Raw genomic sequence first — 26,457 nt, forward strand, 5'->3', positions numbered from 1 at the left:
AAATTAAAATATTTAAAATAAATTAAATTTAAAATATTTATTAAATGAATATTTTATTTTTTTAAATAAAAGTATTTATAAAAAATCTGATTCAATGAGTAGTTTAATATATACATGTTAATAAATCTCAATATCTGTTTTTTGAAAATAGAAAAACGAAAGGAAGGTATTTAGGAACATCTTCATGTGTACAAAATGAAGCATTACATTATTTTCCCCTCAGGGTAGATATCTACCCTTCCTTTAAAGAAACAACTAGTGAATTTGGTTGGAAAATGTTTATTCTCTCATCATGAGCACAGAACTCAGCAGATACAAAAATGAAAATACAACAAAGGGTTAGTCAAAGAACAATTCTTCACAAGCTTCAAAAGTTTCTGTAGGAAAATAATTTGTATCTGCAGTAAAACTCACAAAATGATATCTGCTGTGGTCATTCCAATAAAGAGAGAAAACAAATACGCAGAACACTAGGAATTTCCCTATTACTGTGCTGTACAAAATTACAATTTTTTATTCCAAATAGCAAAATAAGTGTTAAAAGATGAATGCATTTTGAGACAGGATTTTGAATAGTTGCTAGTATATGTAATACATTCTTGCCCAATATTGTCATTCATTTAATCCATGCTCTTATACATAGATTAATTCATAATGGTAGCATACTTGCAAATAAAGTAGATAGAGGCTGACATGCTTGTCTTCACTAGAACCACTCTGAGGAAATTGCATATGTTGATGAGGGTATTACATTGAAACTGTAATGACCTTTGTTTTATATTTCTGTATGTATTTTGACATTTTAATTTTCTTGTTAAGAGGAGGTTTATCCCGGTAACTCCAGTGTTATAGAGGCCAAGTTTACACTTATTTTGGTAATTGTGCTTAATGTTACATTGGGTTCCCTAGTGATTACTGGACTGAATCAGTTGACCTAATCCTGTTCATAAGGCTGAAAAAGCAGGTAGAAGCTGTGCTTGTTTGAGATGTTTCCTGGGCAGAGAAAACCAGTATTAGACAGTGCTGTTTTGAAAATATGGGTTTGATATTGTATTTTCATAATTAAATCTATCTTATTTCATAGATTGTACATAGATTTAGCTCTAAACCTGCTTATTTGACTAATCAAAATCTTTAAGCATCTGAAAGTCTTAAATAAAAAAGTATTTTTAAAAAACCTGTTCCTAGAGAACTACAAAAATGCACAGCCTCTCTGCAGAAGTGGTAAGCTAGCTTCTATTCAGTTTCCCTTTATTTGCAGCATCATTGTACATTTATGTCCACTGTGCTTCAAGACAGATAAACAGAAATTGTATTACAGGGGAAGGCTGCTGACGTTAGTAAAGGGAAGGGGAAGGAGAGAAAAAAAAAAATCATTAATTTCTTCCAGCATAAGGAAGAAATCTCTTCCTGTTGTCTCATTTCCTGTGCATGGTGTACTGAGAGAGGGAGTTACTAAGCCCAGCCACGTTCCCAGAGAAATGTGGCTTGCTTGCTGAGGTGTGTGTCTCACGTTTAATCTCCAAGCAGTGTGTGTTCCAGATTGCCTCCTGTCTCTGAGTTTGTTCTGTCGTCTCTGAGCTATTTGCTTTGCCCATTAAAGGGAAGATTTAAATAAATTGATTGAATGGACAGATTGAATTTTCCAGAATAGTCCTAAGTGATTGAATATTTCCATGAGTTCAGGGGAAGCAATTTTAGGAACAAAACTGGTGCTTATGAAATTTAGAATTTCAGTTCTGACACTAAGTTAACAAAGATTTTAAACAAGGAGTTTGGTCTAAGATTACTCGTGCTGGGTGTGTAATCTGAGTGCTAGGTTGCATATTTCTTTTTCTGAGTTACGTAAAAGCATATGCTGGTCTTCCTGTACACTCTTGCATGACTTTGTTTTTCTATTCATTTTTTTTCAACTTTTGTCAAGGTAAAAAAGGAAAAAAAAAAGTTAGATTTATTTGAATATTATACAAAACCATTTAATATTCCATAAAGAAAAGACAGGTCATTATGGATATGGTATGTCCTCAGCAACATGAAATTGCCAAAATGGGCAAATACATTAGAGTAGGCAGCCAGTTAGGCACCCATTTATGTCAAAAAGAGTTTTCTCACTCTAATGCAGACAAGCATAACCACAAAACTGCCCACTTGCCATGAAATTGTTTCAGTCCTGTCAAATAATCACGCTATCAATACCAAAGCATACTTTTGTGTTCACGGTTGCTTTTATTACCCTTAGAGCCATGCAGCACTTTTTTTCAGAATTTAATTCTTTCCTTTTCCCCAGTAATGTGTCAATGATAATGAAATGTTTATCAGAAACATTTAGGAGTGCCGTGGCTTTCATTTTACCTTTTCAGGACTAATGATACTGGATTCCTCTCCTACAAGGATCATCTACCAGTAACTGAAATTGTGATCACGGATACAGACAGACCAAATTCTGAAGCAGCTTACAAACTGGGGCCTTTGCTTTGTCGTGGTGACAGTAAGTAACAACTATAGAATTTTGCTAAACAACAATAGGTTTTGACTGCAATAAATTTTAAATATTGTTTGCTAAACAGGCAAAAGGAAATTTTTGTAAAAATTTCATCCAGTTCTTTTGGTAATTAGAAAGGCAAAATAAAAAATTCCATGGGCTGGTGCAAACCAGGTAAGAATTATAAAGATTTATCTTTGATGATACATATCAATAGAGAAGATAAATAGTATAGTTTTCAAACAAATATTTTAAGTACAAAATCCAGTAGGTTTATGCAATTTGAGTTGTTATGAATGAAGGATTATATGAAGGGGAGTTCATAACTGGAATTCATATCTTGGGAGAAACATATCCAAATTTATTATGGCATTTCTGATTTCATTAATTTCCATCTTCATTGACAAAGAGAACAGATTTGGTTTATGCTCAATAGCAAACTATTGCACAAAATTCTGACTGCTGCTGTTTGTAATCAAAGGTCAAGAGAAGCAATGGTATGGATCATCCTAAACATCTTTACTGAAAAGTTAAATGGGCAGGGTTTTGTCTACAATTGAATAAAGGATTAAAATATTTAATAAGCCTCATTTCTTTCCATGAAAAGCTACCTTATGAGTTTACATTAACTTCACTATTGTTTCAAATACTTACAAATCACTATTTTTACTCATTATGTGATTTTCCTCTTTCATCATATGTTGTGTTTGCTTTTCAAATTTCTTCATCCTTTATGAGTAAGAGGAAACGAATACCAGTAAAGAAGTATATATTCGTACTTTCAGGTTCACTGCATAGATAAATAAATATAAATTAGTATGTATTTATTTTTATGTCATCTTTGCTTTCATTCCTGTGACTTGTCAGGGTAATTATGCCTGGAAGATTTGTTAACAGATGTGTATTACAGCAGTGCATTTTAATTTTATTATGAAAATTTATAACACATAAGAAAACTCTGTTGGATGCTTCTTTTTCATTTGTCTGATACCCAATTGTGAGTTGATCATTTATCCTACCTATCAAAGGACTGTTAAATAATGGAGTATGATATAGGATTATAATATATTTCAGAGTGGAAAGCATCAAAGGAGGTCTATAACATATAGCAGGATCAGCTGTAAGATCAGACCAAGTCTCTCAGGGCTTTGTCAAATTGGGGCTTGAAGCCTCCAAGGATGGAGACATCACTGCTTTTCTGGACAGCCTGCTCTGCTGCTTGGCTGTCCTCATTGCGAATTTCTTTTTCCTTAGATCAAACTTGAAAGTCTGTTGTTTCAACTTATACTCATCGTCTTTGATACTCACATATTACACCAATGCAAAGAGCCTGGCTCCATCTTCCTGATGGTCTTGATAACCCCCTTAGGTTTTGGGGGCTGCTGTCAGGTCCCTCACAAAGCTGTCTCTCATCCAGGCTGAACGAGCCCTGGTCCCTCAGCCTGAAGGTCAGGAAAAGTGTTCCAGACCTAAACATCCTGATGGTCACCCCATACTCACTTCTGTTATCAATATTTTTCCTGGACTGGAGGGCCTAAAATTGGAGGCAGTATGTAGATGTTGTCTTGCAAGTGCTGAGTAGAAGAGGATAAACTTCTCTTTCAATTCACTGGCCATGGTCATGCAGCCTATGATGCAGCTGGCCTCTGTTGTGGCTAGGATAACGACAGTGAAACAGATGCATTTACAGCTCATGTAGTCACTAACAAGTGGGGAGAATTTCATTTTGAGCACTCTTCAAGTTCCCAACTACTATTAATTCAATAACATGACCCCAGTTATCACAAATCTTAAAACATGGAAGCCAACTAGCTTGCCCAGGTGAATCATTAAAACATACAGACATTTCTGACACCCACTGCCTTGCCTGCCTTTATTTGATGCTTGCTTAGTCTGAGTGATAGATTGATGGAAAATTTCACACTAATGCTAAATAATCACAATATTTCTAGACATGCTGCAATAGAGAACTGTAAAATATCACGAAAACAAACACAAGAAGTTAGAGTCTGAATGTCAGAGAAATATTGTTGTAATGTCAGACAGCATTATAGAATTTGACTTCAGAAAGAAGCAGTTTGTGACTGAAACAATTTCAGAGAAAAAATCTTTCAGAATATAACAGTTGATACAGCAAAAAACCTTGAAAAGGAACATTTACTTTGATATTTTAATAAGAGTGGTAATAATGTAATTTTTCTCAGCCAGTTTACATCATAAAGACAAAGATAGTAAGTGATGACATTCTCTTAGGGAAGTGGAGATTAAACTTTGAGAAAACAATATGAAATTTCTGAAGTATTATTTAATGTATAATAATAGAATTTTGACAAAGTGCAAAGTGTTGAGTAAAATATTAACTGGATGATAATATATAATAAAAGATAAATATGAAGATTCATATGCTATATATTCTGCATCATATGTTTTATATCATGTATCATACATGCTATGTTACCTATATCATTCTCATATGATATTATTATGTATATATAGTATAATAATATAGGATATATAATACATCATAGATTTTATAGAATGCATATGTATTAAATGACATATATTTTCTCATATGCAACAATTATATCTATTACAATAAATATTCTCTTCTATTAATTTAATCATTACACTGGAAATGACAGAGTGTACGACTTACCAGAATTTTTTTTCAATGGTCTTTATGTATCAACAGTGATTTTTATAATGAAAATTTTCTGTAAACTTCAGTTCTTCAGGAAATGTAAAAAGGCATGCGTCGTAGTTCTTGAGGTCTGCATATTAAATTTCATACTGTACAAAACAGATGAATGAAATCTAAACTTGCTTGTAAGATCAGCAAGAATGTATTAGAAGCACTTTGAAGCTGCAGGGAGAAAGCAGGCAGTTATTAAGATTTTTTCTGATCTGAGTTTGCAGACACCCATAAGGGTCTAATTAAATGCACTTTAATGACATTTATTTTCTTCTGCACCTTTGGATAGGTCGAGAAGACAAAAAAGATCTAGTAGCAAGTATTTCTCTGAAGTGTTTTTAAACAAGGAAAAATACATATTCTTGGATTCATGAGTGTGATTTGAATACTCTCCAGAGAGATTATCACTTATTTCTGGTTTTGTCACTCTCTAAAACTGAATTATAGAATTCTACTTCATAGGGGATACCCTTTCATTAAGCACATTTTTGTTCTTTCTGACAGACATAAGTTCTTTAGAATAACTCACTGACATATTATATAAAAACATGGGAGATAAGGTTTACCTGTATTTGTGGCACACTTAGTACTTCGTTAAACGATTCAAAACCAAAAGATCATAAATTCTCATTGCATCAAAAATCTATTCCTTGTAGGATACCTGCTTAGAGATAAAAATAATTGTTTATGCCCACAGCAAAGTAAAGTAGACCCATAAATAGTTCATTGAATTGAATTGTCATAAACCATGCACTCCCTTGACTAAGTTTCCAAGTTAGCGTTACTTTATTAGGTACTTCTAAGAAGGCATGTATCATAACTCAAATGCAGTCTGGCAGAAGATGCCTATTCTTCATTGCACATTTTTTATTTTCATTCTTTTATTTAACATTGCATTACTGTACTTGATTTCTTTATGCTAGGTTTTACGGATTGCCTCTCTTCATTAAAGTATGTTACTTAAAGAAAATCAAACCATATTTACTGGATCAAATCAGGAAAGAGTGACCTAGTTTAAGAAAAATAATAGTAAAAGCAATACTAATATCGTTCGTTTTAGAGATGAAGTTCCATTCAGTTATTAATGATTTTTCTCAATGTTTGTGATAGAGCTATCTATATTTCTAAGCTCCTAAAGTGCAATAAAAGTAGAAATTATAATCTAGAGGAATATGACCATTTAGAGAATTTAGACTGTAGTATTTGGTGACACTTAGCTCTATACATATGAGTAGCAGTCAAGCGTTTCTGTCATCTTTAAAATATATTACTGATTCTTTTCTATATTCCCTTTTCTATTGTACAATACAGCATGTCTAATAAATTGCATGCCAGCACTGTTGGTATCAGGCTGAAAAATATATCCTAATATAATGAAAGTTAAGATTCGAATTAACCTATATCAACTGAGTAGGGTAACAGGAATGCTTTTGAAACATATAAGGAAAAAAAAACACCTTTGAGCCATTAATAGGTAGAAATACTATGGGTTAAATTTAAAAAAGGAGGCATCTCCATTTTTTTTTGTCATCATTCAAGAAAAAGCCAGGTGTTGATTAAATTCTAACAAAGAGGAATGGGCAGAGCTAGTATGGGCAGACTTTTAAAAACCCACACCATTCAAGTTTTTCTGTTGTAGTTATTGTTTTGTTTTCCTTGCAAGAACTGACTGGAAATACTCTTGATTTACTACTATGAAGTTCCAGTAGGTATTAGAACATAAAAATATATCCAGAACACTGAATGAAAGGTAACATGCCAAAATTATGTGTAATAAATGGATAATTATAATCTGTCTGCTCCAGATTGAATCTTGGCCCAAAAATAAAATCGATGATACAGATCTTAATTAAATAAAATAAAATATAAGGACAGTACCATGCAATGTAAAGATGATATATCATTCAGCATAATTTCCTATAAAGTACTTTTGTCCAAACCTTTGAAGGAATTCAGTACTGGTAAAAGGAATACTGATGCGGTGAGATACTTGGAGTCTAGGAAGATATTTGACAGAGCATCACATACTTGATTGAATAAAAAAAGTAAAGGCAAATATACAAATTCAACTGTAAAATCATAGTACAAACAATACAAGCAAATGATCCATTTAACATTAGTTCCCAGTTTGACATTTAAGCAAAAAAAAAAAACCTAATGTGAGTTTTGGATATAATAATTTTAAAGACCAACTGTATTAACTGATAGTAAGTGATACCTTCATTAAAGCAACACAGTAAATTTCTAAGTTTAGCCAAAGAAATCTGTTTCACTTACCTGCAGTAGTCTGAAACAGTCTTTGACCATTAATAATGGAAATATTTGTACACTGATTGTTCACTTCTTCCTCTCATTTAGCTTTAAAATATTGATTTCTTTTTGTCTTACCCTCAGCCTAATCAACAGTATTTTGATCCTCTTTATTGCTTCCTGCATAATCAAGAAGTTTAACACAAGTCTACTGTTGCAGTTTTATGCTATATAAAAAGGATATAAGGGTAAAGGATTGCATTAAAGAAGCTGAGATGCATGTTTTAGTGAAAGTCTCTTAAGCTAATCCCTTAACTCAGGCAAAATCTGAAGTGATACGCTCGACTTCAATGGATTTTCACAGAGTAAGAACTTTCAAATCATGTTCTTGAAAGCAGGAGGGAAAATCAGAAGAAGATCTAGTGGTCAGGATTTGAAGCTAGGCCAATGGGCTGAGAGTGTGTGCATACATAAATATGTATCTGTAAATTGACAGTAAGTGCATTTATGAATTCTCCATGAATAGACAATTTTTAATTTAATTGATTGATTTTTTTTTTTTTTTTTTCCCTAGAATAAATGCTCTTTTTCAAACAAGAATTGATTCAGGGAATTTATACCATCTGTGACATATCAGAGGTTGAACCAGATGATTGCAGTTTTCCCTTATGGTCTTTTAATCTGTGACTTTTATAATAGGCTCCAATGTAGAGGACCTGGAAGTAGTGCTACAGATGAGACAGCTGAACTCCACAAATTCTCAGAGGCAGACGGTTGCCAGCTGGCCAGACTTCATAACATTAGGAAGATAGCTTTAGAAGAAGCAATTTGCACACTTTTTAGTAATTTTAGCCTCCTCTCTGCTGTGCTTGACGAAGGGAAATTTTTGCGTGTAGCAAAGCTGACAGAAATACTGGGATAATATGGAAAGAAATAGATGCAACTAAAGTGCGTAAAAGGTGGTGATGATTCTCCTGATCGGTTTTGCAAAGTAATAAAGCAAAGCAACCCACAGACACACACACAGAACAGAACACACCAAACCAAACTAAACCAAACCATTACCAAACCAACCAACCAACCAAACAAAACAATTAGGATAAAAGTAATAAATGATCACATAATTAAAGGTCAGTTTAAGAGGCAAGATAGAAAGGGGCAGACCAAAGACAACAGGCAAAATCCTGATCAGCTATGGGTAGTTTAACTAAGATCAGATAACCCAGTAGTGTAGATCAGGCAGGCTAATGGGATCTACAATTTACAATGAGCACGCTTTCTACAGTGTTAAGCTTCCACGTTACTGCTGTTATGCACTTATAATCTGATCACAGCGTCATTCAAGAGAAATTCAAAGATCCTGTCGATATACCAGAGACCAGAAGCTGGCTTTTACAGAGAAGAGCACTCTCCACTGGAAGCTCCCTCGATACCTTTTAAGTGATTCACAAAATCCATCTAAAAGGGACAATATAGAAAAGATGGAAGGCATATTAAATGTCATCTTCTCAAAGACTACAGCTGCTTTGAGAATACAGCTAGTACCTCCAGATTAACAGCAGTGTGTCTTAGATGTGTCAGTCTGTGAGAGATGGGTAGTATTTTATGTGTCATTTCAATTAGAGATTTGTTTTGTTTGGGGGAGAGAGAAGACTAGTCAAAAAAACGTGTACAGAAAGCATTGTTAGGAAACATAAAATCTTTATTTTCTCTGCCTCAGCACTCACTATCCCTGCTGGAGTTTCACACTGAAAGAATGAATGGTGCAACGCTTAAAGGTATCAAGAAGAACTGCTACAAATAACAAACAAATTTCAATTTTGATTAAAAACTCAGAAAGCGCTACAATTTGCAGTTGCACTATTGTTTTGAGAGTCACTTTTATTATTTTTGCAACATTAAAATGGTTAATTTATCTGTCTCATTTGTAATTTGTCCCTTTTTCACTTGAAAACTTCAAGTTTGTGAGACTAGTTGATAAACGCCAAAAACTAAAAGAATTTTTGCAATACAAACATGATGCTATTTTATTTATGACAAACAAGATCTGCTTTTTTTACTAATAGTAAGACTGAAGTCTTATTACTCAGATAAAATGCTAAATATGATTTATTTTCTACCTACATGGTGTTTGACAGTTCCAGAAAACTAAACAGGAGACTTTGAGCCAGATACCCTAAAGTGAATTCTTTTCCCACCTGATTTAGAACAGCATAAGATACTTTGTAATATACTTTTGCTAGATCTATATTTAACCTGCTTTATTGATACAGTAGCTTAACATTCACAAATCACACAATTTTTAAAGCTGAGAAAATAACAGCTAGATAAAAGAAGACAGGAAATTAAGAGAAGAAGAATTAAACTTCCTATCCCTGCCCTCCTCCAAGGACTTAATTCTGATTTACAAAGATCATTCAAATGCTTCATTGAAGCTAATTGTATCATTACTCTACTGGACCACTACTGCTGCTATTGTGTCTCTTCTAATTACTACCAATGTTTCACCAATTTTGAATAAATTACTAGTATTAAACTTCCTATTGTGCTTGAATTACTGGCAACAGCCAGTCCATTGTTTTTTATATAGCTGTTATATCGTTGAGTCGTAACTGTGTTGAAGCTTGCTCTGTGGGAGCTATGACCTGAAACAGCTGAGGAACACAGGCTTAAAATTTATCCCTATATGTAAGGACACTAACTTCAGCTGACGGCACTTTGCGCAGGATGATGACTCCAAGGAGCCCATCAGGCAGCGCAGGAGAGCGAGGTGCAAAGCTACGCTTTCCTCTTCCATCCTGAGCCATCTGTTCACAGCTCTGCCCTACCATGTAGTAGTTGTCCTGATGGCTGCTCTAACTTGTGATGGCTGGCAGTACTCCCAAGTGGAAAGTGTCACAGCAAGCAGTTGCCAGAATATGTATGAATCTCCTATCATGCTGCTTTTCTAGGTGCGGACCCAAACGCTGGTTAAAACTCTGCTAAAAGTCAGGAGGAATGAATGAATGGACTTGGATTTTACTTCACTGGGCTGTAGACTGACACTGTAGCATGGAGTTTGATTTTGCAGATAAGAGAGATGTCTGCAAATCTTCCTCTTCCCCCATCCCCAGCCCCCCTCTGAAAACGGGGAGTGCCTGGAGCAAAAATCATGGTTTTGCGAAGCATTTAGGCTCAGATCACGGCATTATTAGAAGAACGTGCAATGGCCTTCTTCAATTAGATAGGAAGGTGTTGGATGCTTCATTTGATCTGGAAAGCAATCTAGCTTAATAAAGACATATGAATGTATCTGTAAGAACTAAGCAATAATAACAAGGTGCTTCTACTTGTACACCATAAATGCAGATAACATTCTTATTAGAAGAGGGCGTTATTAGAGATTTTACATAAGCTTTTTAACAATCAAGAACAAAATCTAAAGAATTATGAACAAATATCAGGTTAAAGAAAAATCAAACCAGCAAAATATCTACATTTGTTCTTGGAACCTTTCTTTTGAGTAAAACTGACTTGCATTGGATTTAACACGCAAGTAAGAAGGCATATGAATTACTAAACTGCAGTCAACTAAAGGAGAAGATACCTTCATAATATTGGGGTGGGTTTTTTTGTTTGTTTGTTTGTTTTTTAAATTCCTTCCACAGTAATTACCTGGAGCTGTATCTTACCTTCTTTGTGATATCTAGTAAAACTTCACTGAACTTCAACAATAACAAAACTCTTTTCCTTGTTATGTGAGAAATACACATGAGAACTGTCATAGCTATAGTTAATACTAGCTAATTTAGGTATAGTACTTCATTCAAAGTTTCTATGGTTTTTTATTTCATAAAAGGATACATCAGACCCTAACTGGACTGTCTAGCTAAGATGCCCGGTGTCCTATTTTCCATTAGTTGGTTTTTGATTGTCTGAACCGAGCACTTTAATTGGTCTTGCTGAGTTATTTTTCCATGTCTCAAAGAAATCCCATTTTTTGATTTATAGACTAAGCACGAGGTTTCTGTGGAAGTTAGTTAGACTTTCTGAGCATTGCAACCCCTTCCTAGACCTGGGCACTTTCCTTTGGTTAATCTGTTATAAAACTTACACGGCTAATATCAGATAACATTATATCTGTCACTTAATCTTTTGTTTTGATAACCAGGAACATTTTGGAATTCAGCATCCTTCAACACAGAAACGTCCTACCTGCATTTCCCCACCTTCCATGGAGAACTCAGTGCAGATGTCTCATTTTTCTTTAAAACTACTGCTTCTTCAGGAGTGTTTCTAGAAAACCTGGGAATTCAAGACTTTATAAGGATAGAATTATACTGTAAGTAACATCACTGACATTATTATTATAGCTTTCAGTAGAATTAAATTAGAATTAACTTAAAAAAAAGAATATTTTAAAAGTGTTCTCTAGCTTTATTACTGTTAGTACTGCTATTCTAGTGTTATCATTCTCCCACAAATCTCAGTGCTCGAACTATACAAATATCTATTCAAAAATAATTTCTGCCCCAGAGAGTTCTTCATCTAAGAGCATAGCAATCAGCCCCTGACTGCTCAGACTGTTCCTCCTTCTGTTGCTCGCTGCATTCCTGTCACCAAATTCTCTCCTTCTAAATTTTAAGGCCATGCATTATGTGTGGCTACTGGGAGATTCACTCAGTCACAAAGTGTGACTCAGACATTCTGTGGCACAGTAACCTAGCTTAGTCACACTTTCTCATCAGTATTTTTTGTTTGTTTGGATTTTTTTTTGTTATTTTCTTTGTACATATCTAAATCTTGAGACTTTTACATACAAGTAATTTTTTTATACAAGAAAAAATTAAATGTCTCACTAAATTCAGTAAGACGACTAATGTAGAATTAAAGCTTTATCTTAGATGAGTCAATGTTTTAGTCGTACTTACATTGTTCATTACTAGAAGGGAGAATATTTAAAAGCTTTAAGTATTATTTCAAAAAACTTTTGAATTCATTTGAAGCGACACATCAGTTAAAAAGTCTTATACTTGGCAGGTGCCTCTGCGAGATCTTTAAAACTCTTTTTACTTTGGATTAGACAGTTCATAATTTTTTTACAGTCAATCGTGTTATCACACTCCAGTATTTTCCAGTGAAGAGTACAAAAAAAAATATTAAAAATATATATCATATAATGCAAAATATTACTATAGAAATGTAAAGAAATGCATCTTTATAAAAAAGTAAAATACTCTGCGTACTTCTTTTTTTGCTAATGCTAATGTCTTAGGTTATGGAAACAAATAAACATCTAGTGTGTTCTTCTGTAGGCAATTTAATTATTGAATATTGTGCAATGCTTAATCAATTTGGTTTGTATTATCTCAAACTGTAGTGCTTTCTTTGAAAGATGGCCTGTTTTCAGCACTATTTTTGTCATGTTTATCAAGAGTGTGAACTGTCTTCTGTTAAAGTTCTGTGAACAGAAGAAAACACAGTAGCATTATGACTTCACTATCATGCAATATACAAAATGCACTGGGTCAGCACTTCAGTGGAGAATCCCTGAAGCAATGATGATATTCTTGTCTGAATAAATGATTTTCTGTTTTCAAAATAAACAGTTAAATCATGGAAACGTTAAAGGAATGCTTCTGAGGACTAAATTTATGCAGGCAGCTGCCAGAAGGCCATAAGTCTTTCTTCAGAACAATAATATGCAGACAAACTGATGTTGCTTGTCTCATTCATTCATAAGTGTCTGAACTACTGTATACTTACGTGTTTTATATGACTTGTGACTAGTGAGGCATGAGAGAAAGTAAAAGGCTAAATTGGTCTGTATTTTCAGCATTTAAAATAAACAAAGTTTATTATATTATTGTCTAGCATGTAGAGATACTACTTCATTTTCAGGAACATCCTAATTAATTAAATAGACAGACCTATTCTTTTTTTGTATGTCATAAGTAAGATTGTTCATATTGGAGCCAAAATTGTGTGTTTGCACTGATGACAATATCAGTCAGAAATGAGTAATATACATTTCCAGCACAAGTGCCTTTCTCTCTGAAAAAAAAAAAGGAAAAAAGAATCACCTTGAACATTTTACGTTGTATTAGATCATGTAAATTTCATTGTCATATACTCCTTTATAATATATTTGAATGTAAATCACCAAACTACACTTGATATTTTATAATCGTTCCACATAAGTCAATGTGGTCGATTTGTGTAATAACAAACAACAAAAAGGAAAATTTAAAGTGTCAGTGTTTAGGATGAGGACGTGTTAGAGAATATTTAAAACTCATTATGTCATTTACATTTAGCATTCTATACTTCTGAACAAAACAATTTTTCTTGGTGTTTTATTGATTGTTCTTGAGCTTTGTATTTTATTCTTTTATTTATGACATAGTGATTGTTAGACACTTAAGTCTAACTTTGCCACAGCAAAAATCTCTGATCAAAAGCTTTAAATCGGAAATGTGAATTTAGTGCTGTTTGTTTGCTTGTATGAAGTTAAAAATACTGCAGTACATCTGCATATAATATTCTAGAAAGCTATTGCAAAAACGGAGGTGTACATGCTAACTGTATTTTAAAACATAGAAGAAATGAATAGTCTTGAAGACGATATTTGATATCCTTTTTTTTACAGAATTATAAAAAACTTAGTCTTTGAGTTTTTATCTGAGCTTCTGTAATCTTCTGCAGAAGTAGTGGTTGAAAGCAACATGCCTGATTCAACTCTGAATAGTACACTCTGTTAAATACTTAAATGATCGCAGGTTACATCCTCTAGATGAAAGTCTGAGTAACTTTTTACACTATCTGAGTGCACACTGAAGGATTATTTCCTATTTGTAGGCAACAAGTTAAACAGAAATTTAAAGTAGGGTTAGAAACACTATGTTGCATTACTTTGGAGAGTCTTCCATGGTTGCATTGGAAATAGTTCCAAAGAGTCCAATATGCAGATGCTGTTGGTCGTTGTCTGCCCAAATTCAAAACTTATTTTCCAGAATGAGTAGAATTCAATTCTTTCCTTTATGGAAACTGCTCGAATTTTGTATTCTATAGTATATTACTTGGTAATTACTTTGTGCTTCTGCATGTGATGCTCAACCTCGATACTCTGAATGGATCACTGCACGTTCTGTCATTTTAGCCACGGCTAGACACAGACCACTCTCCATGATTAACATCAACTGAATATTCTGCTCCACTTTGCCAATTTATAGCTGTGCTCTGCCTACCCATGAATGCATTAGGGCCATAAGAGTCCTTGAAATGTTTTGAAAAATTTTGAATAACACCAACATAGGTAGGGTCCACAACGCATTTTTGCATCAGAAGAGAACTCCTGGATGTACCCTCCCCTGCTGCCCAGGAAATAGCTAAAGTGCTCTTCGTCTCTGTCTTTTATTGCAAGAAGACAAATTTTAGAACTCTGTCAGCATGTCGCCATGTCCTGTGTCATACCTTGCATAGGTGGTATGAATGCTGTTCTTACAAATGCCAAATATCTTCCAAATTTGCAGTGTAGTTCGTTTCAGCACAATTATTTAAAATGTTATGCAATGTGAACTGATTATATTTTTCCCTTTTTCTGACATATTCTAGTCAGTCTTCAGAGACTCCAGTGGATGACCATACAGTTATTCTTGCTATCTGGGCCTTCATCTTTGGAACTTCTGGGATTAGTTCCCTTTTTTCAAGACTATGTTACATTTTTAGTGGTATTAACACAATTCATTGTTTCAGACATTATTTCAAAATCTTTATTATGTATTTTCTTGCCCTTAAGGTTCAAATAATAACATTATTTATCAGATCTGTCATCTGATATGCTATTTAATAGGCACATTCAGTAAGATCAAAGCAGAATTTCTGTTTTCAGACTTCACTCCAACAGTATCTAGAGGATTACAAAGACACCATTACAGAAGGCAGCATTCAGAAGAAATTCTCTTTACCTGATCACATGGAGTTTCTGTTGGTTTTGTTCTCCTACTGTGTGGTTGGTGTGTTTTTTTTCTCTTTTCCCCCTCACTAAGGGGAGACTGAGCTCGCAACTTTGTCCAAATGAAACAATTTATCCTAAAATTCATTTTACTGAGGAACAGGTTTTAGATATTGGTTATTTTTATTACTGTATAAAACACTGTTGATTTTTAAGCAGAAAGGAGTTTATTACAAAAGGAATTCTGTTTAATAATTTACTGCACATTATGCCTTCTTTTATATGGAAAGTCAAATGCTTTGTGTATTTGTCATTTTACTTTTCTCTCTTAGGTTCAACTGTTACATAAAAATACTTTATAACAACTAGATTTGGGACTTAAGGGTTTGCAAGCACACAGCATTACTCAGTGTAAAGCTTGGCCAAAGTGTACCTAAATGTTATAAAATGCATAATGTATCTTTAAAAAGTGGAAGCAAAATAAAAATATTTAATTGTTTTTTTTTTTTAACTCAGTAAATTAATCTTTGAAAATGTTGTTTGAAGTTGATTTATTTCCCTTGACTACTTCTAATTGTTTTGCTTTTCTCTCAGAGTCCAATGACATAAATGGGAACCTTGCAGTTGGATTCATGGAATCTTCTCAAACTTCTAGTCCTTTAATCAAATCTTTAATGATGCAAATTGCTGATAATCCCTTGTTTAGGGATTACGTATTTTCATACATGACTGTTGGTGAATATGTGAAATAAACAGTTTCAGAGAGAATGTTCATAGTTTCCAGATCTTCAATTTCTGGCATATTCCTCATTTTATTATTTTAACCTGTGAAGATTCAATAAAAATTTTCTAACCAAACTATAAAACCATGTAATGTGAAAGTTGCTTAGAGAATGACTCAGTTTAATTCATCATATTCATAGTCTTACAAGCTTCATCAAAATTTTCCCTCTGATATTTGTAGAGATTGTGTAAATAAATAACAAAAGCAAATAGACAGTAGAAGATGCTTATTGGATCACAGTGGTGATAATTTAAATATAGTTAACAATGATAATCAATTAGCATTTAAGCAGGCAATGCTTTTTATCCAGACTGGAAAATAACAAAGCTAGGACATTTAACTGTTTCTTGACTACTATGCTCTCTAGGTATTTACAGTTTGATTTTCAAGCTGTTGACAAAACATTGTTCTCACTGTCAGTGAGTGTGAAGAATGAATTTTGGAGATGTACCTCCTGAAGTAAACTTTTCTCTTAAAACAATCAGTCTTATCCCATGAAATGGCAGTCTAGATCTTAAAAGTAACTTGTTCTGCCACTTAATGATTTTGCGACCTAATTAACTATGAAATAATTTAAATGTCCTTTGTTACTGTCCTCTTTCTAGCTCCGTCTGAAGTGCTCTTTTCATTCGATGTTGGAAATGGACCTAGTGAAGTTACAGTGCAATCACTCACTTCCTTAAATGACAACCAGTGGCATTATGTAAAGGCTGAACGAAACATCAAAGAGGCATCCTTACAAGTAGATCAGCTTCCTCAAAGGTCTCATGCTGCTCCACCTGACGGGCATATTCGCTTGCAGCTCAATAGCCAGCTTTTTGTAGGTAGGCACTCATTTAACTAATCTTTTCTAGTTATCATCACGAAAATAAAAGGAAAAAGAAAAAAGAAAGATTAAAAAATGGTGACTAAGTCTTTTGAAAACAGTTTGTATGATGACATGAGAGCCTTTGTGAAAAATCTGTGGAAATTTAGCTCTATTTTGAGATTACAAATTCAGTGCCTTATCCTGTAGTTACTACTGGACAGGCTTTCAAGCAAACTTTTCTTCTTTTGGGGTTTGTTTGAAAAACAACTATAAGATCTCAATTTACACCACGTTTTTGAGAGGATGTCCTCTGCTGAAGGAAGATGCATTACTTCTGTAATTTCAAGGAGGTTTAATTGTGTCTCTTCATCCACAACTTTTCAGGTTTCCCAGAAAAGTTGTGAATGTCCCATCACTGGAAGTGTTTTAAGGTCAGGTTGGACAGGGCTGTAAGCAATCTGATCTGATGAAAAATGTCCCCTCCCATGGCAAGAGCGTTGGCCTAGATGATCTCTGCAGGTCCCCTCTAACGCAAACAATTCTGTGATTCTATGTTTCTATGATCTACTCCTCTGCCCTTTGCTAACACAGTTAATAAAATAATCAAACTATATTTACTTCATACTGGGAACAAGAGAAAGAGACTATTCTTCGATTTCACACAACCAGGAAAAATCCAGATCTATGGTTGGTTCTGTCTAAACAGCGATAGCCTCTAAGGAAGAAGTTTACCTGAATATCTCTGCCTTTGTACTTTAGCAAATGTGACATTAATGTATTTAGATAAAACACTGGAAAAGTAGAAATGAAATAATAAAAAAATAATTAATGTTTATTTAATATTGCGTAGATCTATGTAAAGCTATGTGTTATGTACATGGTAGTGTTCTTACTGTAATATTCCCATGTTATGAATATATAAGTTTCTGGTGTATGTGTACGGTATATAGTATAAGAGTGTGTAAAGTCTGCCCTAGTTTTAAACAGATCTTCATTTAGATCTGCTCTGAGACACATCATACTAAACGAATATATATTTTATTTGCTGTGTGTTGGGGAGGAGTGTAGTTAAGGTGACTAGTGTTATGAAACTGTAGCTACAGAAACTGAATCCTTAGGAAAGAATTAAATGGAGAGGGAACCTTTGTACGTTGGGATCGAAATTCTGACCCGTGCCTCAGTAGGAACCATGGACAGAAGATGGATATTAGACCAAATATTGAAGAACTTTGCACTTCGATTAAAAGCATGAGAGAAGATTCTATAACAAAGATGATATCCAAGATATTAGCTGTAGTAGAGTTAGGAGGAGTTTTAAAATTAGTTTATATTTACAGTAATGTACTAGAACTATTAATGAAAAAAATGGGAGATATTATTTACTATATTACAACAAATTCTATTGCTGTCCTCTGACCTGACTTACCATATGAGTGCTGTTATATGAATAGCTGAAATTAGATCAGTTTGAATTTATAAGGTCTGATCTGTGAAGCAAGACTAGAAAATGGTCTAATTCTACAGATGTTTATGATAATATCAAGTCTAAATGGTTTTCTAATAATTTTAACAATTAATTGATCTCTAGTTCTTCTGAGTCTTCTTCCAAACAATTTAATACTGTATAAATCTGTATTGACAGTTACACTTTCTGACAATATTTTATGAAGTAATTGGCCATTGAATAGAGTGATCTCTTATTGTCAAATAATTTGACAAATTCTGGTAAATTTATATACATTCACCTCCTGTGTGGAGGTGACAATTTAAAACCTGTTTTGACTTACATACAAACAAACTGTATAGCTTGTTTTCTTCAGATAATATTCAGGTGACTAATCGTATTAGAAGAGTGATTCTGTTGTTTTGCTTCTGATGTTGAGGGGTTTTCTCCTCTCTGAAAATTCTTGAAGGTTCTGGGAGTAAAACGAAGTAACATTCACTGTAGTACTGTGTATCTTGAAATCCTTTATGAATTCGTACAAATATTTTGAAATAATTTAGAGCAAAACTGATAAAAATGACATCTGTTTCATTTTGTTCAGTCATAACAGTGTTTTTGAAGTGTGACATGACAAATGATAGTGATTTGTTTGAATCACTTGTGTCATGTATTTCCTGAATATTATTTGTGAGGATTTGCTACGACTGCAGCAAGTTTTTTTGGGTAATCTGTTTCTGCAGCTGCAATAATTTTGTGTGGATCAATACAGTGTCTGGCTTGCTTTGGTTTTGAGTTAAAAAAGTCTTTTGGATAATCCAGCTTTTTATAACTCTGACCTATTTATAAGATATTTTCATCTCTTCAATTAAATACAATTTTCTTTGGTGGAGGAAGTAATGAGACTTACTGTTTGACTATTTCCACTGACAGTCCACTATTACATACACAGACTTGTCTGGTCAAGCCAGTGAAACCATCTAGAGAACAACAAAACATACAGTGTCCTAAGAATGACAGTAACAGAGTCACTCTTAAACGTCAGCTGGTATGCCTAGTACCTGTCAAAGTCAGTCGTCAGCCAGTTACTAACATACTAGGACTGTGATTTCTTCAGGCTAAAACACTCGTTCTTTACGTCTTAGCAGTATATACTCTGGTGTTCCAAAAAAGCCAGAAGAAGAACTAAAGTCTAAAGCTGCCATCAAAATGTTCATTTTAACTAAGATAAAATAAAATATTCATATTATTAGGCAGTTTTGTGACATTGTATCTGTAAATAACAACATCTAGATTAAAATTTTCCATGTAACACCAAGAATCTTACAAACTTTGAACTAGAGATGAAGAAATGGACGATTACATTGAATCATTTAACCAAAAGTTAATTGAAATTGCGGGAGAATTATAGTTGGTTATCTTACGTATTGGTGTATTTTATGCTTTTACTTTTTAAAAAAGCACAAATGACAGGAAATATCAAAGTTGCACAAAAATGGACAAGAGAGATGGTATGTAGATTGCACACCTTACTAAGAAATCAGGATGAATAAAATGTTAGCTGTCAGGACATGTGCTAAAAATAAACAACAATGAAAACAAATGAAATAACAACTGTTGTTAGCCTTAGGATTGCCCTGTATCTTTATCACGTATGCTTGGTAGTCAGGTATATCCTGTTTGGTGTTCTGTAGAGTCTGAGATAAGCCTTCTTATTAATCAAGAATGGACATAGCTTCCAGTATGGGACAAAGTAGTTCAGGCCAGACACCAAATCTGAGGTATCATGATCCATACTATGGGACTGACAGACAGACATAGAAATCAGTTGATAAGTCAGCAGGATCTTTAAAAAGTAAAACTGCAAAGATAATCACTGTCGCGTTCCCTGTTTTCTTTTTTCTTTTCTTTTCTTTTCTCCTTTCTTTTTTTTTTTTTTTTTCAGTTTAGTTTTGTTTTTCTTGGTTTATTCCTCTCCTCTCCTCTGCTCTCCTCTCCTCTCTTGTTTTTTTTTAAAAAAAAACAAAACAAAGCCAAAACCAAAGCCATCTAATTTCTGGATGTTACTCCTTTGCAAATTAGTAGATGTATGCATCTTTGCTTGGTATCTTACTGTGCAAAATCCTTGTTTCCCATTAAATGCTACAAGGGTTTGCTGTAATTACTTGACAAAAAAGAACTCAGATATGCTTTTAAAGCTATTTATAAATATTTTCACATACATAGGCTTGTATCTTAGAAATTCATGATAGACTGTTCAAGGGCTGTAGAACATAAAAAGGTTTTTCCACATCGATTCTTTTAAATTTTTAAAAACTCATATGAATTTATTTCAGGTGGGACAGCATCCAGGCAAAAAGGGTTTTTGGGATGCATTCGTTCGTTACAGTTAAATGGAATGGCCCTTGACCTAGAAGAGAGAGCAAAGATGACACCAGGAGTTGAACCAGGCTGTCCTGGACATTGTAGCAGCTATGGGAACCTGTGCCACAATGGTGGAAAATGTAGAGAGAAATACAGTGGATTCTCCTGTGACTGCACTTTCTCTGCCTATGCTGGGCCATTCTGTAAGAAAGGCAAGTATGTCTTTTAGCTTTATCAATTATTGAAAACAGGACTGTACAGTCCAGAAGAAGGTCTTTACAGCCCTTTGAAGATGTGCGTAAATGTTTGTAAAACATTTATGTTTTACTTAACATAGAGAAACATTCAACTGAATTTGTTCAGTAAGTTTTGTTAAACACTGTCTTCCAGAGATATGTTCAACATCCACAGCTTAAACCTGGAACCACAGTACTTGAGAGGATCACATCGTTTCTTAATGTTATGCAACTCGTTTGATTCTTTTATATTATAATAAAGATAAGACTATATCTTTATAAATAAAGTTTTGGATTTCTGTCTTTCAAGTCTTAATCTCAAAACTAAGACTAAATTTGAAAAATAAACCAAGAAGCAGAAGAATCTTAAACTTCTTTTTACTGTAAGAAGAAAGTGAGATCATCAGAAACAGGACCAAGCTCATGTTTTCTGCCATTTTAAAGAATTTCTTTGGTTATGGTGTCATACTGGTAGACAATCACAAGTCATCAAGTTTGAAATTTAAGAATGGAAGTTTATCTAGAACTTTTGGTATCTGCATATAACTGTGGTCTGCTAAAAATGACTTGCTCCCTATGTGTATTATTAAATTAATTCTTCAAAGTACTCAGTGGCTTAAATACCATAACTCCATGTGCCTCTAAATTAGTGAGCACAACATCTGTCCAACCACCACTGCCACTGCAAGAATGAAAGACTCATGTGACATCCTTCTATGTCCATTGCTGTGGAGCTAATGCCACTGAGGTAGGAATGATACTTTCCTCTTTCCCTGAAAACAGCAGCATAGAGTAATGGTCGCACTCCATGTTTATTATTCTGCAGATGCAGAGTAGCTCCTGTTGCTGAAAGTATAGGATGACGTATAGCAATAACTTTCAATCACCTTTGTCAAAGATATCAACACAGATTACAGAAATTTCCAGAAATATTTCTGAAGTTTGGAGGTTGTGTGTGAAAGCAGGATAGTCTAAGACAGTAACTTTTAGCAGAAAATGGCTGTGAGATATCACAGAGATACAGAAGCCCTCTACGAATGATTTATCCACAAGAAGACCATAACCCAGTTTGTATTCTTCTGTTCTTTCTCCCACACCAGTCTCTTTTTCCATATCTGTGTTTCAGGTGTGGCCAAGTTTAATCTATGCGTTAGGATTCAAACTGCTGCACTCATTTCTCTGTAGGAGCAGTGTACGTGCAAGACAGAACATATTTGGCTTGGGGACATGCATAAACTGGAAAAAAAGCAGAAAGCATGTTCAAATCTAGACGAAAAGAAGCAATTCTTAATGCAACAGATATTTAATACCTGTATCTAAGTGGGCTTTTGCTGCAGCTCAGGTTGGGTCTTATTTTTCTTCATGGTTCTAAAAACTAATTCTATTTCTATTCCTTTTTCAGCTCTATCACGATAGTTAAGAATACATTTTATTTTGTCCCATGTCAGGAAGAAAGAAAAAAAAGAAAAAGCACTTTACTCTCATTTTGTATGATATTTAAAAACTGAATTGCATTTTCTTTCAGAAATCTCTGCCTATTTTGGGACTGGCACTTCTGTGACATACAATTTTCAAGAATACTACACCTTAGCTAAAAATTCCAGTTCTCACGCTTCTTCTTTCTATGCTGACATGACACTGAACAAGGAAGCAATTACATTTGCCTTCTCAACAACACGGACACCAAGCTTGCTGCTTTATATCAGCTCCTTCTACAAGGAATATCTCTCAGTCATTCTTACCAGAAACGGTGAGTGTTCAGCTAGGCCCTCTGGAAACACTAATGAACGTCATAGCTGCCAACTCAGACTCACTCAGAGTCCCAGACCTGAATCACACACTAAGCATCATCCTATTGTTGCTTTAAATGGTATCTCTATTTTCCAGCTGCACCAAGCAATGCTTTTCACATGAAAAACATTCCTCCTACTGTAATTTCAGCTTTTACTACTATTTTGTTTTGTTTTGGTTTCATTTGGTTTTTTATCCTGGTGGTAAAAATACTTTCTTCTATAAATGTTTTAGAAATGCAATAAAATATTTTTTTTTTAAAGATTTAACATAAAACTCAAAATGTATCTGATCTGTTTGCTACTCATGTGATGTATTAATTGCCATCTTCATGATAAATGATGAAATAGCCCACCTTTTGAAAGTGCATTATCCATTTTGCACATCACTCATTCTATTCGACTAATTTCGTAAGCTACTTACATACATACGAAAATACACATAAATACCTGTGAAAATACAAATAATGTAATTGATGTTTCCATTTGATAAGAACATTAAATATTAGTTGGATCTTTCTTTTTCACTCTTTCTTCTATGTCTAGATAATGTTCTTTTTGAGTTGTTTTTTGTTCAGGTTATTTTTTCAACTATAAAACCCCTCAGACTGAGTTGAATCTTTGGGTTCATCAAAGACTCTTCGCAGTCACAGTGGTTCTGTGGTCAGAGAAGGTTCTGCGCTTTTCCAGATACAGAGTTGGATGTAGAGTAACTGCAGTATTCTCCCCATCATATGAGGAGGAACATGTTTTATTCATGACTGGCCTGAGTCTGTCCTGGGCCTTACTTTCCAAATGATGAACAGAAAGTTGCAATCCATCTACAGCTGGTAGAGAATCTCTGACAAGGAAACCACGCTGCCTCTGTGTTCTGCTGTGAAAAAGTCTCTGTGTGATTGCATGCATACAGAGAGTATGCTGGGAGTTAACTACAAGAAATGGACAGTGAGCTAGAAATTATTAGCTACATCCTACTGAATTGTCAACTGGTCAGAGGTTTTCAGGTCTGGAGAGTGTAAAGACTATTCAAGAACAGCACTTGTTTCATTTGATAAGTCACATTGATATAAGCTGGCAGACCAGATCTTTCCCAGTTAAATTATAAATGCAATTGCTAAAATTTCTGCACAAATTGTAACTGGTTATTCAGATTTGAAACAATTCATGGCTATCTTTGTCACTACATCCTACTTCCAACATTGCTGTTACTGTTCTTGTTGCTTTCTTTCATTTCTCACTTATGTCAATTTCTCACAGTTAATTCCTTAAATAAATCAAACATTTGTTTTGCTCTCTTCACACATGCACCTGTGAAGCAGGAGGCATTGTATATGATCTACACTGCCTATTGTGTACATATTGTACTACACCTTTTTCTACATTTGTCCCTGCAGGAAGTTTACAGATCAGGTATAAGCTAGATAGCCATCAAGATCCTGATGTCTTCAGCATCAATATCAAAAGCATGGCTGATGGACAACTGCAACACATGAAGATTAACAGAGAGGAAGAAATGCTTTTTGTGGAGGTAATTCAATTAGATAAAAAGAAAAAAAAAGTAGAAGATCCAAAGCAAAATGAACTAAATAGTTACATCAAGACAATTACCCTCAAAAAACCTGTGTTTTAATATCTCAACTAAATAAAGTAAAGGTTAGGAGACTCCTAATGCACAGTAAAAGTTTATGTTTTACAAACTCTTTGATGTTAATCTTTTCTATTTCAAAAGGTCAATACCTCCTCAACATTTTTTATGAAAATTCAATGAATTGGTTTATGGGTAAATTTTAACAATTTGTGAAATGTGTGTGACTGCTGTCATTTGTTTTGGGTCTTGCATTTTGTTTTTTGTTTCAAATTATGTATCAAACTACATCACAAATTTATTATCATCAAGATAATAATTTAAGCCTATTTGTCTAATTTTCTTCAATCCCTTTTATATCAAATATATATGACTATTAAGGAAAATATTTTTTGTTATTTTTGGTGGAAATATGATTATAATACAGAAATATTTGATTTGCTAATAGTAGATACCAGAATGTAAAGAAGTCTTAATTTTATAAATTAAAATTTAAAAAACCTGGATGTTACAAGTTAATATTTTGAAGCTAGAGATGAGTTTGCTTAATTATGCATTGGTACAAGGCTTGAAGGCAAGTAGTTAAAGAAGTACCATGGGAGGCAGAGCATTTACAATATAATATTTGATCTTTATAAACCAAATGTTGACTGGCTTTTTTAACGAAAAGAGATTTTTTCATATTTTTTGAGGGTTACCATTTTTATTCCTCTTATCAGTGAAAAAGAAGGAATTAGTCATATCAATAAGATAAATAAAAGCTATTTGAGTGGATGTTAAAGAAGTACCACAGTTATGAGTGATCTAAGAAAGCTGATCATCTATTTCCTGATTAGGTTTTATGCTATAACTAACAAATTCTTCCCTCAGCTCCTTTTATTTTTAACCTTGATCTCATTTACTTTTTTCAAACTTGACTAATATCTCTTCCATTATTTTGCTTTGTTCTTCACTGCACCATTCTGCAGGTTAACCAAAATGAAAGAATGAAATTTATTCTGTCTTCAGGCACAGAATTCAATGCAATCAAATCTCTCACACTTGGTAAAATTTTAGGTAAGTGGAACACCACCGGGTTTTCTAAAACATAGATCAAAATGTCATCATGGCACACAAGAAATAATAACCATAATCTCATTCAAAGACATTTGTTGTCTTGGATTTAATTAGACACTGAGTTACAATCAAGGTAGAATCTTCAATCTTGTTGAAATACAAGTACAATCATGGCTAAGTACTTCCCAAAAAATGATCAAGTGGGTTCCATTAAAAGTAATTTTACACTTCTCTCTCATTTTGCAATCAAGCATTATGAAACATCACTTTTTTTTTACACTTAGGAAAAAATAAATCACTATGAAATCATACACAAAGACCACTGAATATTATTAATAATGTACTGTATTTGAAAAACTTTCTGTGACTAGATTTTTATGGAAACAGTCAGGGATAAGGTGATGCAAGCAAAAATTTTGTTGGAGTAAATTTTTTAAAAAGTTAAGCTATGAAAAAATAATTTGTCTGACAATGATTCATCAAAAGCTACCTGTTTCTCTGTAGCAATGATCAACATGGAATTTACCTATATACAACTACCATTTTGTGAATTTTGTTAAAATAAAATAGTCTGAACTGAAGTTCTCAAGACTTTATTATTTTCATTTTCATCACTTTGGAAAAACTCAATGATAGAGGATAATGTGGTGCTTGTAAAAAGTTAAATGGTATTTATCTTTCCTACAAAGATATTTAAAGTCTGTGTTGCTACATTCCCAGATCACGTAAAGATCCGTTTGTGCATTCTTACTCTTATCGCACTTTTGTTGCAACCATTTGAAAACGGAGCTGGTGTAGGTTGTGACACATAGTAACCAAGGTTACACTGTCATTTTCACCATTTTCTGGTTAGGCTGATTATCTGCACCTTTCCATGAGTGATTTTGGGCTAAGTGTAGAATAAAAAAGTTTACCAAAATGCGGGTTATCGGAAAAGATTATATCTAAGTTTATAGATCTTGGATGTTTATCATTTCATATGGCACACAAGTTATCACCATTACTGAAAGCAATTGTGTTTATTTTTATTGAAAGC

The 26,457-nt window shown here is 33.8% G+C and overlaps 1 protein-coding gene across 2 annotated transcripts in view; it reads left to right on the top strand.

Annotated features, from left to right (window-relative positions):
• CNTNAP4 (contactin associated protein family member 4) overlaps positions 1 to 26,457 on the top strand; it is a 251,849-nt gene that overhangs the window by 211,387 nt on the left and 14,005 nt on the right. Inside the window, exons 15-22 of one of the 2 annotated variants that reach the window (XM_086630065.1) lie at positions 2,361 to 2,488; positions 11,575 to 11,745; positions 16,747 to 16,965; positions 20,727 to 20,966; positions 22,516 to 22,740; positions 22,878 to 22,958; positions 24,175 to 24,308; positions 25,334 to 25,421. In XM_086630065.1, coding sequence (XP_086486191.1) covers positions 2,361 to 2,488; positions 11,575 to 11,745; positions 16,747 to 16,965; positions 20,727 to 20,966; positions 22,516 to 22,740; positions 22,878 to 22,958; positions 24,175 to 24,308; positions 25,334 to 25,421 — 1,286 coding nt within the window. The remainder of the gene's footprint in view (positions 1 to 2,360; positions 2,489 to 11,574; positions 11,746 to 16,746; positions 16,966 to 20,726; positions 20,967 to 22,515; positions 22,741 to 22,877; positions 22,959 to 24,174; positions 24,309 to 25,333; positions 25,422 to 26,457) is intronic. The other variant, XM_086630066.1, reaches the window with a different exon arrangement.

This window comes from Tauraco erythrolophus, chromosome Z (genome assembly GCF_009769465.1).
Source record: "Tauraco erythrolophus isolate bTauEry1 chromosome Z, bTauEry1.pri, whole genome shotgun sequence".
NCBI classification, from domain to species: Eukaryota; Metazoa; Chordata; class Aves; order Musophagiformes; family Musophagidae; genus Tauraco; species Tauraco erythrolophus.